The sequence below is a fragment of the Lutjanus erythropterus genome, chromosome 20 (genome assembly GCF_056507025.1).
Source record: "Lutjanus erythropterus isolate fLutEry1 chromosome 20, fLutEry1.hap2, whole genome shotgun sequence".
Lineage (NCBI taxonomy): Eukaryota > Metazoa > Chordata > Actinopteri > Lutjaniformes > Lutjanidae > Lutjanus > Lutjanus erythropterus.
Genome location: NC_139336.1, coordinates 8,659,368 through 8,678,176, shown reverse-complemented (window position 1 = coordinate 8,678,176; position 18,809 = coordinate 8,659,368). Strand labels below are relative to the sequence as shown.

Sequence of the window (18,809 nt, the reverse complement as noted above, 5' to 3'; positions counted from 1 at the left end):
TCTTGCACACCAGAGGCTTCATGCAAAGCAGTGAAAGCAGAAGCAAGTGTCAGTTTGAAGGGTGGGTTCACCCAAATTACAAAATATTGTAATATTTTTCTACTTGCCTTAGTGATATCTAGCCATGCAGATTGTTTTGGTTTTATGTGTGAGGCTTGAGTGATATCAAGTCTAAAACTTGGATGAAAGGAATTTCATTTGTGATTCAGAGACATTTGCTTGGCAAGATACTACTTAGAATAAATGAGTTTTATTTTTGTAATTTGAGTGAACCAACCCTTTAAAGGGAAAGTTCAGATTATCCAAGGTGGCACTGTATGAGATATGGATCTATAGCCAGTGTATTACCTACAGGAGATGGCCTGCATGCTCCCAGTTTGCAGAAGCAGAAAGGAGTACCAGCAAGAAAGCTACATAGTTTACTGCTGTGGACAGGGTCAGCAACAAAATGTATTTTAGCCACTTAAAAAATGGTCCAGCTAAAAAAAAATCAGTATCAGTTTTCCACAGCTTTACCCTGCCCTCTGACAGCATTTTCTGATGGTTTCAATCAAACCAAACACCAGAGGTAAAATCAGTAATTTTACCTTACAGAGCACAGTAGTTGCTAGTCTATTACTGTGTCGACCTCTTACTTTGTTTGCTTTATAATGTGACTTTGGTGCTTTAAAAGGATAGTTTTGCTTCACCCAAGCCACATAATGAGACAAACAAACTAACAGCCATAGACCAGCAACTCCCTTGTTCTGTGAGGTAAAATGACTGATTTTGCCTATGAAGTTTGGTTGGTTCGGATAAAGTGGTATCTGACTTGTTTAATGGTGGTTTCTCTTCAGAAAAGGCTGGCTGATGGCAAAGTAAACCACTTAATATATTGTAAATATAGGGTCCATTTAAACTGCTAATAAGTTTTTTTCAAGTGGACTTTTTTAAGTGGCTAAAATACCTGTTTCTGACCCTGTCCACAGCAGTACTTAGCTGCTTTCTTGTATTTATTCAGTATTGCTTAGCTTCCGTGCTGATATTCCCGTCAGCTTCTCCAAAACTGGGGGCATGCCAACTGGCATTATCTTGACTATGGATAAGAACCTCATAACACCCCACATTAAAAAATCTGAACTATCCCTTTAAGCTGCAATCAAGCAATAAGGTCATTCGCACAGCCGACGAAGAACATGATTTGCCTCCACGCTCCAGTGCAATCAAGTGTGGCTATAAAGCGCTGGAGCACCCCTCCTCCACCCATACACGGTACCTTTATTTACTCTTGATGGTTTCACTCTGATTGGAAAGCTTGGAGGTGCAGGGGTTCCACATTAAAAGGCCAGTCACACTGCGAGTGTGTGACGTGGCCCTGGCAGCCTCTCTGCTGACTCTCTGTAAGCTCAGTGTTCGGCCCTGCTGCTGAGTAGAGACAGCAGGGCCGGAGGAAGGTACAGTATCACAATCACAAGTGCCTGTCAGCAAATCAATGTCCTTCTGAGAGTGTCTGCCATCGATCTGACTACTGTATGTAACTGTCGTGAGTGTCTTCATATGGATGTGTGTTCTTTAGGCGCATACATCAGGCGAATGCATGCTGGGGTGTGGGGGATCACTGAGAAAGGAGAGAGACACACTAAACTGCTTCGTAGACCAGCGCGTTTTGTATCCATGTCAGCGATGATCATGTTGATTTCTCTGCACCGCTGAACAAAGACGGCTCATGCATGCTCATCTTGCTCATCGAGCGTCACCGTGGGCCCCCGAGCTAAGATAATGGACACACACAATCTTCACTGCCCTAAATATAACCACTGTAATGGGGTGTCATGCAAGGATCACAGAGGGAACCCACGAAGTCAAGTCAAGCTAATGCAATCTGTCCTGTTCTGCGTGAATTTTATTCAGGATATTATTCATACTGTTTGGGTGCACTGATTTGATTACTCACCGTGATCTCATTTCCACAAATTAAAAATGACAACTTGGTTATGTGGGACACAAACTCATCACGTTGGAAAATCTAAGATCACAGTTTATGTGGCCTCCTCCTTCCTTAGTGCGCCAAGCACTGAAACCTGGAGTCCCATTGTTGGCATCATTTTGACTGCTTGTACGTGTGTTTGTATGTAACTATGTGCTTTTCCTGCCTCAGGTTGGTGTATTTTGCAAAGCACTGTGCAGTTCTGTGCACCCACATATCTTTAAACACAGATACCCTGAGAGAGCATGCACTTCTGACTAAATCTGTTCATATAGTACGCCCCTCATCCCCTGCAGGCTGACACATCATCAGCATCTTTACATGCTGTAAATGCGCAAAAACCCTTGACAATAGAAGTTCATTTAAGTTCACAACCAACTGTTGCTTCCACAATGCTTTACGAAGAAATAAAGGTGCATGCATCGTTAGAATTGCATGCTTAAGATATTCAAGCTTTAAGGAGCTGCAGCCACAGAGATGTAGTGGGGGGACACCTACTTAATCTTAGTTACTGGATATTTATTTTGGTAAGAGAACTTAACAGCCTTTTGAAGCTGATATAAATCTTTATGATCTTAATTTATAATTAACGTTAAACAAAGTAAGACGTACTGGTAGCTGCACAAACTTTGTGTAAGATTATAACTTAAATCTGTAACTAACATAACTTAATTAAACCAAGAACTTTTGGTGCCTAAATCCAACAAATCAAACAAAAAATGCACTGGACTAAATTACATATGAAAAGCTTAAAATATATAGACATGACAGGCGAAATGTCCTTAAAAGTGGCGTACATCTAATGAGATCACACTGCAGAGGAGTTGGTGGAGAGAGTGAATGTTGAAGTCACTGTTGAAACACGTCTCCATATCAAAACTAGTTTTGCTTTGCAACTGCACACAAGGTGATAACATATCAGTTTTGTGATCACAGCTTGTTTCCGATGCACCCCAAGTTGCCAAAAAAACAGTCATTACAGATTTAAAAATATTTAAGTCATGCAAGGTATGCAGAAGTGAAAAATATTGTGCAAACCTTTTAGCTCTCTCTGTAATGGTCCTATCATTACTGAATACATTTCCAAGCTTTTATGTGTTTTTCTAAGCTCAAAAAAAATTTCCTTAACAGACGATGGAGCCAGAAATATATAAATTTAACTGAAATTCAATTTGAACATTCATACAATAAAATTGCACCATGTACTACAGAAGCAGATCGAATTTTTTTTTTTGTGTGTGTGTTATCTTGACATAACAAAGCTTGTTTTTTGTGATTAAAGTCATGACAGCAATCTTACCTCTTTCTCTTGAGGCTTCAGTGATTATTTTCTGATAAATTATCTATAAATCTCATAAACTGGCCTTTTGTTTTCTTGAGATAACAAGAAAACGAGCCTTGCTAACGCTTTTTCACCGAATCTCATGGGATAATGATAATTAGCTTATTATCTCAAAATAATAAAACTGAACTATGGTCATTCTCGACTTCCTGACCATGTATTTTTTTATTATTATTAATGACAATTTATTTTTGCATCCCTATGAACATGTATACTAATGTCAATATATTTGTAATGAGCTACTATTGGCCAATAATCAGTCTAGTATGAACTATACAGGCTTTGTGTTGTTCATATTTTCATGTACTTGTTTTGCATCTTAATGTCACTAATGTGTTCTATAAATTTACATCATACAGATTTATATCTCTATATGTCACTGATTTGTCTGATGCTAACAGTTTATCCAACATGCTGTTGACCACTACATCACTGAGAGGCTACACATCTGGCTTTTAGCTCTCCCGTTTAAAACAGATGTTACTCAGAAGTGCACTGTCTGAACAACTGAAACTGGTGTCAGTTTGGGATGAAAACAAAGTGTCAAAACCCTGTTGCGTGGTGATGATGATGACGATGGTGTATTTTACGATGATGCACTGTGGCAGCCCGCTTCTGTTTCCGACAAGAAACAGGCGGCTGCTGTTACACTGCGCGAGTCCCACGCCACGCTTCATCCGAAGGTCCAGCATGCCATTGCATGGCCGGGACTGAGCACACGCAGCACCTCATCAGGGCTCAGAGCGGCCAGAACGAAGAGACGTGTAAGAAATGTGGGGAAAAGTAAAAGATTAAAAAGAAGAGAACTGACGTCACTTTGGGCATTGATTTTTCCTGAAACAAGACGCCTCCAGTTAGACTCTCTTGTTGCAACAGGCTGACTTTCTCTATTGACTAACATGAGATGTCATCTTCCAACAGGAAAAAAGATTTTATTTATTACTACCTGCACTAAAATCGAGTGATGTCGTGCACCAGCTCTCATCTATCCTCCACGCCAGCTAACGCCTGCTCGCCACCTGATATCATGGCATTAGGGGGGGTTGAGAGAAAAGTGCTGGTTGGCGGGGCGATGGGTGGTACAATTGTGCCCTAAAAAGTGCCTAGTCATGTGACCTGATGAAAAAGGATGTACTGCGGGGCCAGTGCTGGCCAGGATCGATCTGTCATGCTATTTGTTTTGTGTTTTACTTCTTCTATGTTTTCCCCCCTTTATCCCTCTCTCCATCCATAAAGCGTTTTGGCATGTTGAAATTCACACCACACTGCCCCGCCCGCCCCAAGGGCCTCCCCCCTCCTGCATCCACTCGCTCATCCTCCACTTATACTTTGCTTAACAGCCATCTTAGAGTGCTTTCTTTTTTTAGAAGTAGCCTCCATCTGCACAGATCATGAAATCAAGCACACAGAATTTTTTTGCAAGTTAGAGTAAGAATTTTTATTTATTTATTTATTTATTTATTTTGCAGCAGTAGGCCACCATTCCTTTTCAGACCTTATTTTTCTAAGCAATCCATCTCATTCTCCATCCCATTCCCTTGTGTGTGGGGTGAATTTCCATTATACCTACACTTTCAGGTATAATGACTTTAAATGGGCTTCAATTATTGACTTTTGTCGCTGTTGTTTTCCCTCTTTGATATGCATCTTAGTGGCCTCTGATACTGAAGCTTCTTGACTTATTATACCTGCCTGGCTTTGGATGTGGATGTTTGCTTTGCTAGATCTTTTTTTAATTTTTAGTTTTAAAGTATCTGCCCTTTTTGGTTCCCTTGGCTTTTGCTTAAGGATCTTTAAAGTAATAACAAGTGGATGGAAATTTATTTTATTTTTCTTTTCTTCCCCCTATGCAGCCCTCTTCCTCTCTAGAGACTCAGGATGTAAGAATACCTTAATATGAGTTTTTGTTTTTGCACACAAACACCCAGTTATTGTGCTGAGAGTAGCTGTGGGGCACTCTGATGGTAATGAGGGAGGGAGGGCACCAAATTGACCCGCCATCTTGTAAGGATACGGTTAAAAATGCTTCTTTTTTTGTACTTTTTGATTTTATTTTTTTTTTGACAGGATTGCATTTCTAAATGAAGACTAGATTCTAGATATTTTGTCATCATATTTGGTATGATCCATTAATTTAAGATCGCTTGTGTGTTGAGATGAGGAAGTCGCAACTGTAATGTGTGTGTTCAGGCAATAGCAAGCGTACAGGTTAAAGTAACATAGGTATCACAACCACTGACATCTTTACTAGTCATCACTCATTCCAATGCATTTCTAGGGGCCAAGTGAATGTGTCCGCACATTTCTAGAGGACTACTGTGCCATCTTGTGTAGTCCCACTGTGATAATGTTGCATAAAATGTAGACGAATGCCCTCATATCAGACTGAACACTCACATCTAACAGGCTTTATCCCTTTCTTTCTCCCTCTTTGCGCATTTTACATTTCCAAAATGCTGTAGCCTCCCTCTATTTAGATATAAAGTGAGGTAATTTATTGGGGTGGTGGTGGGTGGTGGTGATGGTGCAAATGGGTGAGACTGAAACCACGGTTATCACCCCAGCCAGAGAACATGAATAATGTTTCTACATATATTTATTTTAGGATAGGAAAAGTGGTAGAGCAGAGCCCGACCCCAAAAAGAAAGCCTCTTTTAGGTCCATCAGTACCACCCTGGCCTCCAGCATCAAGAGACGTAGGTCCTCCAAAGACACGGTAAGGAGACGAAGAAGCTTCACCTTCCCTTTGTTTACTCTTCCCTCTCTTATTCCTCCTCTCCTCCGCCTCCTCTGTCTCTACTTCCACCCCTTTCTCTTTCTCTGTCCTCTCTCTGCCCACATCTCCATACCCGATCGCGCAGACAGTGCCATGCTCCACTCCACCCATTTCCACACGGCTCCGCTCCGCGGCCTCTGCCACGTGTCTGTCCGTTTCACCATCGATCAGCCATCAATCATTTATAGCATCTGTAGCTCCTCTACAGGCCGGACGGCGTCAGTGCAGGAACTCAGGTCAGGCCAGGCCAGGAGCTGGGCTCTGAATTTTCCAGGGGGAAAAGAAATGGGGGGGCTTCCAGGCTTTTTTTTTTTTTTTTTTGATGGGATTTAGTGGCGTGTTCCTCTGGAGGAGGGGGGCGACAAAAGCAAGCAGTCTGCCAGTGGTTGTTTTGTCTTGGGCTGCTCTTCCTCCCTGCCTCTGGTTTGGACGTGGATTCTGGCGATTGTTTTTGGTGCCGTTGTGGTGTACGTAAGCGTGTGTGTGTGTTCGTATATTCGTGTCAGTGTCCTGTCGTTTTTTTTGACTGCTTGATCCATTGTTTCTTTGCACCAATTCCCGCCCGCACTTCCTCTGTTTGGGTTGTTGGTTTGCCTTTGGTTTGAAAAGCATGTGCTGGTGTTTTTGTCATTTTTCCAAAAAAAAAAAAAAAAAAAATCCATTTCCAAGGTAGTCGCGATGGCCGGTCCACCTGGGAAGAAAACGGAAAAATGTGTCGTCTTATTTCTCAACATGTCTATTTCAGGATTACACTCATGGATTTCTATTAATCAATTTTACTTTTTGCTTTGTCATATTTTGTTTGTCATAATTCTTGTTTATTTTCCAGTGTCCTTGTGAACTGTGCATGCCTCTTTCAGGGTATATTTTCAGGTGGTGAAGACAGCCTTCTTTTATGTTTGAATTCTTGTTCTTACGGGAAACTCTGTGAAACCTTAGACTCTCACTGTGTTACAAATACAAGCTATCCTTTTGTTCTTTTTCTGCACCGTCTCTACATCTTTGCTTGACTCCCTTGTTGCAGCACAATGAGAGTGTCAGGTTTTCTGCATTCTTTCACAGTTCAGTTGAAAAGTCCTGCTCGTTGCAGTTGGGAGGGATTGTGCTCCGCAAAGGCTCGGAGTGCTCTGACAAACCAGTGACCCCGCACTCATTTGTGCCCAGCTGCTCAGCCAGACATAGCTGGTCGCTGACCAAATCTGGCATTAGCCTCTAAAAACAGCAATAATCTCTGGAGATAGCGCAGACACCTTCACAGAAAGTCTGCTGTACTAACATTGTGTTCTGAATGTGTTCCTCAGGGGAGATGTAGCCTATGGAAGCTAAGTTAATGGGTCACAAAGTAAAAACTTTTTTGTGTGTGTGTTTTAATTTGATCTCCTGTCTTTCTCTCTTTCTCTTGTTTTAACTCTTTTCTTTTTTTTAACTATGGATGTTTCTGCATTGAATTGAACCAAACCATCTTTTACTCTCCCCTGGAGGTTTCTCAATAGAATTGGTCTCGTTTGAAGAGAAGAAGAGTGGGATCGACCTTGTTAATATGTCTGTATGAGGGTTCGAATGCTGGTTTTGGAGCCCCAGCAGGGAAATAAAATGGCTTAAAGTGGAAAAAAAACAAAACAGGATTTAGCATAATCAAAAAAAAAAGGAAAGATTTGCCATCCTCAGTCTTTGACCATTATTTTGATTTTATATAAATGTTCTTCTTTTATATTAATGGATATCAATGGACTTGAGTGTCAGTGTCCCTCACCCACATGCCACACTGCTCCTCTCTCCCTCTGCAAGCATGCCGATGACTGTAACTGTCATAGTAACAGTAGAAGAAGTAGAAATAACCTCTGTAGCTGTGCTAAGAAGACTCACCGTAGCTGTTTTCAATAAGTAGCTTTATAACCATTAACTGTGGTTGTGATGTCAGTGAAGTGTCTCTCTTTTGCTGGTCCACTTGACCCCAGTAGGGTGCGCTGTTAGCAGGCCCTCAAGGTACAAGACATGAGGAGACCCAAATGGGGGCTGTAAGCCATATGATGATGCAACTCGCGGGTCAAGGGGATGAGGAACATCCACTCTGGGACGGTTTAGAAAATCTGACATTTTGCAGGGTTTCCGCGGGTCCTTAAAAAGCCTTAAATCCAATAATCTGAATTTTAGTTCTTAAAATGTCTTAAAAATTGATTGGATTATGAAGTTAATATTACTTTTTCACTGTAAAAATCAATGATTTGTTTTAACTTTAAAATGTTAGAGTCTGGTCTACCTTAAAATGTTTATTTTAATGATTCAAGACAAACTCGTCTAGTCAAAAAAACAAGTTCAACAATCTTATGATATGAGCAGCTAATATGTTGATCATGTTACCTTAAGAATTTAATGAGTTGATTGATCTCTGTGCAGGACATTCATTGAACTCAACATTTCAAGTCAAGACTTCAAGTTAGATAAATTTGTGTTTTTAAGTTCTGAAGTGTTCTGAAAGTAAATATAAAATTTTTTAGTTTAGTTAACATGAGTATTTGGATGTTTATGTTAAGTTAACAAGAAAAGATTAAATAATATCACTAAATTACAGTCTGTTTTTTACAGTGTATAAAGTTGCATTAACTTCAGTCTCACTTTTAAGTATCTTTTTGGGATAAATGTGTATCAGTCACGCTGTAACAACCACAAAACCAACAGACACACCAACATGGAACCAATAACTAATGTAAACTATGAAGCCCAGTCAGGATTTATCAGAGCAAAGATGTTTTTTATGGGCTAACAAGATGTCACCTCAATAAAAAAAAAAAATCTACCTTACCTCTACACTGTAAAAAGAAAAGAAAAGAAAACAAAACAAAACCTCAAGGCAACTTTCTTTACTAAATTTTTGAGGTTTGGATCAAACACAAACTCTGCCTTTTGTCTTTTTTTAAGTGTCCCAATCTATAATCTTGTTGAATTGATTTATTTTTCTTGTAATAAATAACTTGAATCTTTGAGTTTTAGAAATTTTGCAATGAAACTGTATGGCAAACAAAAATTTGTTTTTGTATAACTAAGTAAAAATCAAGTAACTTGTCCCAGGGAACACAAAACCACACTCTGTTCTTAGTTTTCTATGTAACCATATAAAAAAAGGCTCAGGAATTAAAAAAAAAAAAAAAGAAGCTTCCTGCAATGAAGAAGTGTATATGAACAGAACCCTACAAATACAGAAAATCTTTTTAGTGCAAGCACAGAATTGTAATATATAAAAATGCACAGAGCATTGATAAATGTAAATAACAATGACAAACCTTTTGTTATTTTCAGCACCCCTGACAAAATCTTAAGAAAGTAATTAACAAAACATTGAGTCGGTTTATTGAGACGTGCATGTCTGATGTTTGCTCAGGGGACTGCTGTGATTGGTGAAACTTGTGGGAAGGTATGATGATTGGTGATATTTGCAAGGTTAAAGTTGTGGTGATTGGACAAATTTGCAAGGTTGAGCAAAACTGTAACTTCCTGGGGGGGGACTGGTTTGACTTTAAACTCAAAAATTTAGTGAAGTCAGTTGCTTTGAAATGGACTTTTCTTTACTGTTTTTTATTGAACTTATTACTTCTAGAGGTAGAATTTTTTTTGATGAGGAGACACCATGTTAGCTTCAGTAAGTCCTGACTGGGATGCACAGTTTGGATTATTAATTGGTTCCAGGTTGGTATGTTTCTTGATTTTGTTGGTTTCCTCTACTTTTTTTTTTTTTTACAATGACAAAACTGTTCTTACTTTCATCTGATATGGGTAAAGTCACGTTCTTTGAGATCTGGTTCAAGAACAGCACATGTGGTGCTTGGTTGAAGCCTGTGAAGCCTGGTGCACCTTCTTCAAACTAAACTAGGATCTTTGGGTAAAAAGGAATTATACATTATGGGAGGTCAGAAAAACATACTGCAGCTCCAGTAGGCGACCTCCTGGGACTATTTGGATCTACGGCAACATTAAAAGCGGTGTTCTGGACTTCACACATAGTACAGGTCTTCATAAAGGTCTCAAAAAGTTGTTGAAACCTGCAGAAACCCTGATGTTACTCCTCAGTCTGGATGTTGCCCCATCTGTCAGCATGTTAGTTGCATCATAACAGCTTCTGAAGCTCATATGCTTGAATGTATTGGCTCTAACAGCTTGAAACGAGAGGCACTTAAACCCCAAAGATCTTGCTTGGTAATTGAGATGGACAAAACGGTACAAATGAGATGTGTACGCTGAAAAGAGGCAAGACTCTTCCCTGTTTTGGTTCTGCAATTACAGTATTCACATGTGATGCATTCAATGTCCAAACAAAAGATGTTTTCTTGCACATTGGATGTTACGAAACAGGTTTTTCTAACGTAGTGCTGTGAGTCAGGATTATGATTGGCATGTTGGAAATCACTTGGACTTTGATGAACATAATTTATTACTCCACCCAATCTCACTGTGTTCCAAAACATAAAGCTGCTCCATAATGAAACAGCATGTCACAAGCTCTATTTATGATGGAATTGACTACAATGTTTAACAAGTGATTGTTTCACCAGGTTTCTAGCAGAAAAAGCAGCCTCAGCATTGAAAAAAAAATGGCGTACTGCCTATCAGTCCACACACTCAAAAAAAGACTTAAAATCGCTGTTGCCATAGAAACTAAGCACCTGCATGGAATCTGGGATCTTGTTTCCCCTCTCAGCACTGTCTGTAGACGCCTATAATTCAATGCACTCTGCTTTAAAAGAAGCACAGTGAAGAAGCGGGGACTGGACGTAAGAGTCCGACACACAACAGCACTTTGAAATCAGCCCGAAATTCATCTTCTCCTCCTCCAGTGCTGCTAAAATTAGAGAGGCTGCCCGTCTGCATGCGTACAAACGACTGCAGGGAGATAAATGAGATGTCCAAAATGTTGTAAGGCCAAAAAAAAAAACCACACATGATGCATGATTCAAATTTGCTGTTGTCTAAACTCAGGACCTTACGTCTGCTCCCGACTAGCCCACCTCAGGCACTGCTTTACAAAAATCCAAACTGAAGAGATTCAACAAAAACTGCAAACCTAAGGTGGTGCCTGAGAGGGGTTAGAGAACCCTCCTGCTTCGAAATTTCTGCAGAAACGAAGCACAGGTGTTCTTAAAAAAAAAAAAAAAAAAATGGATGTTTAGATACTAACGTTACAAAAAATAATCAATGCTTTTGTCAAGAAATGACACCCTGTTATGTGTCTCCCTGTCCTCCTTTTCCCTCCATTTCTCTTCTGCAGCAGTACCCACCCACTGACATCACGGGCCAACTCAACTTGTCTGACCCGTCTGTCAGCACCGTGGTGTAAAACAGAGAGAGGGAGAGGGAGACGCCGACGATCGCTCCCCGAGGAGAGAGGAAACGAGACGATGGGAGGGAGTGGAGCGGAGAGGACCCATCTCTTCGTTCCCTTCAAAGCCGTCATTTTCACCGCCTGCCGACGGAGCTTCTGAGGAAACCTGAAGAAGAAGAAGAAGGAGAAGGAGAAGAAGTGGCTGAAAAACACTGAACTTGCACCTTTTTTAAAAAAAAAAAATAGCCAGGATTACCTGGTGTTTAGATGTTCGTAGGGTCCCTGAGCATGCACAGAAGAACCCATCTGACTCATATATATGATCTTTTCCTTCTATATGTTATTAGCTGACTTATTTAACCTTGTTTTTGTCCTTTTACTCATGGAAATTTACTTCATGTTTGATGTTATTTCAAATTTACTGACCAGCTCTATAACTCTAGCAAGCCAGGTTTAGCTCGGTTAATGGATAAACTAGTTTTGGTGCAAGTACTGTACTCGACATATCACTTCCAATTAGGGCTTAGAAACCATAGTAATATCTAGTTTTTCTTAACAACATGTACTGCAATACAAGACGTACTGTAAGCTTCAATGGATATCAAGTATTTTTTAATAATAATTGGAGGAACTACCTATGTTTTTATCGACACTTTAAAGGTTTTTAGATGATGTTCCTTTCATTTGGAAGCACTAATCTAATGGCACTAATGAAGAAGATCTTGTCTACCAGTGAAGATGGAAGCATGTGTGTGCTTGTATATGAATAAGAACTTTATGCATCTGAATAATGAAATTGTTAATATGCCAGATTCTGTATCTTTTCCCCTTTAACTTTGTACCAATCTGCTAAATGCATGTCTTTAATTTCTAGTAAGAACTTCTTAAAGAAAATCTCTAAAGCTTTACTGCTATTTATAGCAACAGATAAGCAGGTGACTATATGAGCTCACGGATTAATTTGAATTTTAATGAAACAGTTCAGTAAGCCTGGTGCTTTCACGTCCAAACATGTTCGAGACACTCAAGCCGTAAGCCATGTTTGCGCCTGGGGACGCCCTCTTTCCTCTTCCTCTCTCCCGTCACAGCAGTCTTTCTCACTTCCAGTCTCCGAGGGGTTGCATCAAAGGGCCAGGTTTTTCACCCAACCAGCACTCGGGCCTTTCTTGCAAAACTTCCTCCCCCTGCGCAGCGCCGGAGAAACTTTTGCACGAAGGGAACCCCCGAGTGGATTGAAAGCGTGGCTCAGCTCGCGAGCTTGTATGCAGGTCTTGGTTAGATGCAAAAACAGGCCGTTTCCCATTTTCTGGAGCTGAGAAACCACTGCTGTCTGTCGAAAAAAAAACTATCACAGCCTCTCCGGTGTCTGGCACTGCGTAGCACTTTATGCTGAGGGGTCCCCCAAACTGTAAAAAAACCCAAGAAACTAGAGCAGAACCACTTTCGCTTTTTATTTATTTTTTTCATTTTATTAGAAAAACAAAAGTACAACAACACTTTTAAATGATCACACAAAGTGCTAAAACAGAATTTGGTTTCTAAGTTATGCTTCTGATCATTCTGGCCTATGCATGCTTACGTGTTCCTATCAGTGCTTTGGTTAGTTTCTGGATGCCTGTTTGGTTGCTGTGTACAGTGAGCCGAGCCGTGTGGAGCACTTCAGTTGAATGAACTGTAAATAGAGTCTGATTCGGTGTAGATATGAGGAGATTGCACTGCGCTTGTATTACGACTGCAGCTGAGAATGTCTGAATCTATTGTTACACACACACACATACACACACACACACACACAACATGGGCATGCATAAAACACACACAGACAAACATGCACACACACAAACACAAAATCCCCATCTGGGAGAATCACTTGTTTTTCTTACCTTTTCCAGTAAAGATCTTGCATTGAATCATCTTGTTTATACGACTGTAAATAAAATATACTGACATTGCCAAGACGAACCAATCCTGTGATTTGATTATTTTCAACCCTGAAACTAACAGTTACTAAGTCCTACAATCACAAGACAAGATATTTATGTGGCATTATAAAACAAAGTTGTATCATGATATTTTGATGTAGTTCTCACTTAGTCAATTGATTAGACTGGCTGAAGAGATTAAAACAATAAAAGTGCTGAGGATGAAGTAGGCAGTCTGAGGGAAGAAGCTGCTCTTCAGTCTGTTGATACTGCAGCAGATACTTCTGTATCTCTTGCCAGCTACACCAGGGTGAACAGGCTGTGGCTGGAGTGAGTATTGGCTTCTAGTATCCTCTTTTCAGCATCCTTTTTTGATTAATCAGTATTTTTTAGTCTTAGTTTTTTATTCTCAGAAATATCCATAATTTCTTTCCAACTGTCCAACCAAAAATCAAAGAAATTCTATTCATGATGATATAAAACTGAAAATTGCATGACTTACAAGACAGTATTTTTGTGTTTGTGCATTTTTGCGAGATAATTGACTTTTTTATAGTCTTTTATAGTCTATTATTACGCTACCAGTATATATATTTCAAAGAAGATTGCAGCTCTTCGCCAGGTAAAGTGAAAACATTTGGATGTAATTTCTTGGTAATCAGCAACATTTTGATTAGTAATTGTAATCTAATTTAGTTAATTGTTCTCAGTAACTCTAACAGATTGCAGTTACATTATTTTGTAGTTTAATTACATGTAACTAGTTTCTTCCCAACACTGACAGTAGGTAAGCCTTGTTTTATTCTAGCAGTTCTTCGTGACCCTACCAGCAGGTAAAGAGGAGTGAGGAGGCAGCAATGTGTATAGGTGATATATAGGTTTTATATGTTTTTCAAAACACAACCACAAGAGGGCCTTGAGCATACAGTCATAAATGGGCACCAAAACTCGAGGCTGATGGTTCCAGTAGAATGCAGACACAGGATCAGTCAGTCACGCACACACAACTGACAACAGGATCCCCTGCAGGCTTACGCCTGGCAGAGATTACAGCTGATTTGCATTAATGAAAATCAAAAACAAGCAAGAGAGCCTGAGAGAAAAAAAAAAGGTCTCACATGCAGTGGTCCAGTGGTGAAGCAGCAGTGCATGATGGAGATTTTTTAGCTAATTTTCAGTCATCTTACATAAATGATGATTCTTTTCAAATCAAATCTGAATCAGATGACACACTGTAATGTGCAAGTTGGCCAATAGTCTCAACTCTGCACTGCTGTAGAGAACTAAGTCACTTTACCATCTTGCTGTTTCGGTTCTTTAACCTCCTTATAGTCTTTATGATTGACTCCTGCTCTTACCAAGTATTTATATAAAACTGTGAGCAAAGTTTCAACAAACAAGGTCAGACAGGTGTTTGTGACCTGTCCTGCCCAGCAGACAGCAACAGAGAGCCAAATCAAAAGGCTGGTGAACGTTACTGAGCGGCTAAAAGCTAAATATTTCTCTCAGGAGTTGAGGCAAGAATGAATTCTGGACTGACATTTCATCACTTGGACGCAAACTGGGATGATTATGTTGTTCTGTGTCTGGTGAATGTGTGTTCATGCTAAGCTAAGATGGTATACATAGTAAACATCTCCTGCTAAAAGCCAGCATATTTACATAATCCTGATATTAGCATTTAATCCGCACCACCTACATATAGCTTCACAATACAGCTAATGTGGCTAACTAATTGAAACATCTGGTTATATTAATGTCCCGTCTGCATATGGAACCATGTTATTTAAAAACGAACTGACAAATGTGATCAAATCAAGGGTTTTTCCTCTAAACCTTTGAAAATGTCATGTTGCATCAGCAAACAAAATACTTGCTGCAGGCTGTTGATCTAAAACGGACAGACTTGTATATCTTTAGGCTAAGTTTTAAAACATTTAAAGGTTAACATAAAATGACTCTTTTAGTAGCTGAAATGTTACCCTGGTTAGCCCCAGTGGAACACAGCACCATCACAGTCATGGTCACAGTCAGTATAACCTTTAATTAAATTACGAGTGTCATCATTAATTAGATCATGGCTGTCATTGTTAATTAATGACATACCTCCGTAGCAGCAGAGGTGGGTCGCAGCATATTGTCAGGTGAGACATTTGTTCTGCTCCATTGACCTTCTGCCCTAATCACAGCCGACACTCTGTCACACTCTGTCAGAGAGATTAATGGGACTCTTGAGTGCTGATTGGTCCTGTGGATTACAACAGACCCTCCTCTGGGAAGACACAGTGTGATTTATGACTAAAGTTTGATTAACAAAAAGTAATAAGCCTTTTTCACGGCAGCCATATTGATATAAAATACCAATTTTATGTCAAAATAGCTGCTGCGAAAAAGTGAAAAAGTTCTACTTTCCTTACTTTTAACACATTAGCAATTTCTTGTAGTGAGTTTTGACTTACATTTTACTCTCAATTACTGCCAACAACAACCAAAAGTCCAAGCAGCGACCAAGCAGTGAGGCAATGAGGAGAACAGGAGTTTGTTGAAAAAGAGTTTTATTCACCCAAAAAATGCAAAACAATATAAACCAAGAAGTTAATATTTAGGCCTATAAAAGAGGTCAACAAAATATAACTATACTCAAAACAACAGCAACAAAACAGGGTGTTAACTGAACAAACAAAATGAAACATAAGGGAACATATATACTGGCTTGGCCAAACCAACTAACACAAAAGGGGGAAACAAAATGGATATCAACTAAAACTAATACAAAGGAAAAACTAACTAAACCCAAATCCCCCTCTGGCATGGCTGGAGGTGGTACAGCCCGATGAGCTGGCCACAGGATTTTGCAGGTTCCACCCCTTGGCCACACCTTTTGCCTGTCCAGGATGATACTGCCCCCACCAGCATGGTAACTCAAAAGAAGACAAAGAAAAATAATTTATACGATAGAAAATTACTAAATTCAACCTTACAGTGTGAAAATGTGTGCACTCCATTTAAACAGTGTAAAGCTAAAGGAAAATAAAGAAATTATAAATCAAATAAACTGTAGAGCGGACCTGAATTGTTTGGGGTGTGGTTGACTGCAAATTAAATTAACCTGTGTACTGAACAAAGAAGTGAGGTGAGTATGTGCATGGTTTTACCCTTTAACTGTCCATTTGTGTGGCCTTGGCCATCACACAGCTAAACCTTAGTTAAAGAGACAGTTCAGCCTGAAATAAAAAAAATGTTTCCTCTTACCTGTAGTGCTGTTTATCTGTCTCAGTAGTTTTGGTGTAAGTTGCTGAGTTTTGGAGATATCAGCCGTAGAAATGTCAGACTTCTCTCCAATATAATAGAACTAGATGGCGCTCGGCTTGTGATGCACAAAGTGGCCAAAAAATACGTTTGAAAAACTTAATAGGAGTGCCTCTTTCTAGAAATCATGACCTAGTTTCTCAAGATAATCCACAGACCTTGTTGTGAGCAGTTTCATGTAAGAACTACTTTCTGTCTAGTGGAGGGAAAGAAGTAGATCTGGTATATTCTACCATAGAAAGTAGTTCCTTCATGAAACTGCTCACAGCAATGCCAAAATCTAGGTTGAGGTAACCAAATCAAGTTAGTTTTTTTGGTAAGAACAGATTCAAAAATACTTATCTAGAACGCCTCCTACCAAGAGAAGGAGTCTAGAAATCCAAGCTGATATAGTATAGTTTTACGCACAACCTGTGACATCACTGTGTCATCATTGGATGCAGGAAGAACAACAGATTTGCAGCAGAAGTATTCAGTTTTCTCAGTCAATACAGCACACAGTGAGGAATTTATTGCTTCAGTTGACTACATTTACCATCAACACTAAATGGACATCCACATGAAAAGTACAGAATTCTCCCTTTAAATAATAATAATTAATCTCTCTTTGCCTTGTAATGACATTTTGGCTGGTCATAGTAGGAAAAGCACAGGTGGACGATTAACAATGGCTCCGTTCTATTCAAGTGTCCCTGAAATATCTCACCACTAACAGCAGCTGTGGATTCTTCTTACTCTTGCTCTTGAGTCTTGTAGAGTCGTGTTAATGGATACATCCAGCTATATTGGTTATTTTCCGATATTGGCTGTCACTGTCAGCATGCCATAACAGTGTGACAGTGAGCAGCATGCACAGTCCCAGGGTCCTGAAACTGAAGCAGCTAAAACACCTGCTGTGGCATGTCAAAATGTCTTTCCTAAAAATGTCTGTTTGACTCAAAACACAGCTTGTTACATTCAGATCAGAGTCAGAGTGCCTCTGTTTTGCATGATGGCTCACCAGAAAGGCCCTGCTACACTAAATGGAACAGGACCTTAATTAGGAGCATTAGTAACATCTGTATCTATCCTGCTGTTTCATATCAATATGGCTGTCTTGCAAATGGTCTCTGACAGTGTCTCTGTGTTTTTGTATTCCTGTCAATCCTGTGTCACCGCCTGGAGTTGTGGAGTTTGAAAGACCTGGACATTTACGGTCATGTCTGGAAGGGAATCTCAGACCTTATCCCCAACCTACCTAGATCTTAACCACAGCATTGTCACATTATAAAACATAACTAGCTTGTACACAATGAATAAACAATGTATGTAGATCTTAAATCAAGGGTTTCCTTCTTGACACAGTTGACATTTAAAAGGCAGGGAGGCGCTACTGAAAAATGCTACTGAGTTGCATTATGGTAAATGTAGGATTTGGTGTTTTTGGAGCTTGGCCTTTACTAGAAAATAAAAGTCAGAATATTTCAGCCTCTGCTACTTTGTTTCTTTTTAAGTTCTATATCTGTAAATCTCCCAACTGTATTGAAGTGCAATACTAAATAACTGGAGTAACCAACAGTAAGGTCTGAACAGTTACGGTCATTACAAATGAGGAAACTGATGAAGACCATGTGACAGAGTTGCAAGCTGTGTCACACAGAACAATATTAAACAGATCTTCAGATTGTTTCATGACTAATGTTTTGGCCCACTTCCATGTCAGTTTACTGATGTAATGTTTCATTAATTCCTAGCAACAATTAATCACAGGAACTGGATTTGACGTCGAGACGCGCCCACTTTTATTCCCAGCTGCTTGTTTACTGTATTTGTGAAAGACATGGGAATGCCAACATTGGAAAGACATCAGACATTTACATATCTGTTGTTTCAACAGTTAGTTGATTTATTAGGCCTAACAGATATCGGACACCACAAAGAAGACATTCAAGGTTACAGTTCAGGTGAGGTGGATGTGTTAACATCCTGCACCTTCATGGCCTCTCATCTGTGAGTAGATGCACACTTCCTTCCATGCTGTGATACAGTTGGACGATATTAGAAAGAAAGTAGTTGCCGAGTGCCACCTTGTTCCATTATATTCAAGAAAAGACTTTTTTTTTTTCTGTCTGAAAGCTGGTCACCATTCACTTCCATTGTTTGGCAGATTCTGCAGTGCTGTTTTGCTGTGAAACTCCAGC

The 18,809-nt window shown here is 39.7% G+C and overlaps 1 protein-coding gene across 6 annotated transcripts in view; it reads left to right on the top strand.

The window, feature by feature from the left end:
• grin1a (glutamate receptor, ionotropic, N-methyl D-aspartate 1a) overlaps positions 1-13,356 on the top strand; it is a 54,758-nt gene extending 41,402 nt beyond the window's left edge. For 2 of the 6 annotated variants that reach the window (XM_084745356.1, XM_084745358.1), the window contains 3 exons: positions 5,162-5,188; positions 5,914-6,024; positions 11,345-13,356. In XM_084745356.1, coding sequence (XP_084601482.1) covers positions 5,162-5,188; positions 5,914-6,024; positions 11,345-11,413 — 207 coding nt within the window. In that variant the 3' untranslated portion in view covers positions 11,414-13,356. The remainder of the gene's footprint in view (positions 1-5,161; positions 5,189-5,913; positions 6,025-11,344) is intronic. The other 4 variants (XM_084745357.1, XM_084745362.1, XM_084745359.1 and 1 more) reach the window with 2 other exon arrangements.
• The last annotated feature ends 5,453 nt before the right edge of the window (positions 13,357-18,809 follow it).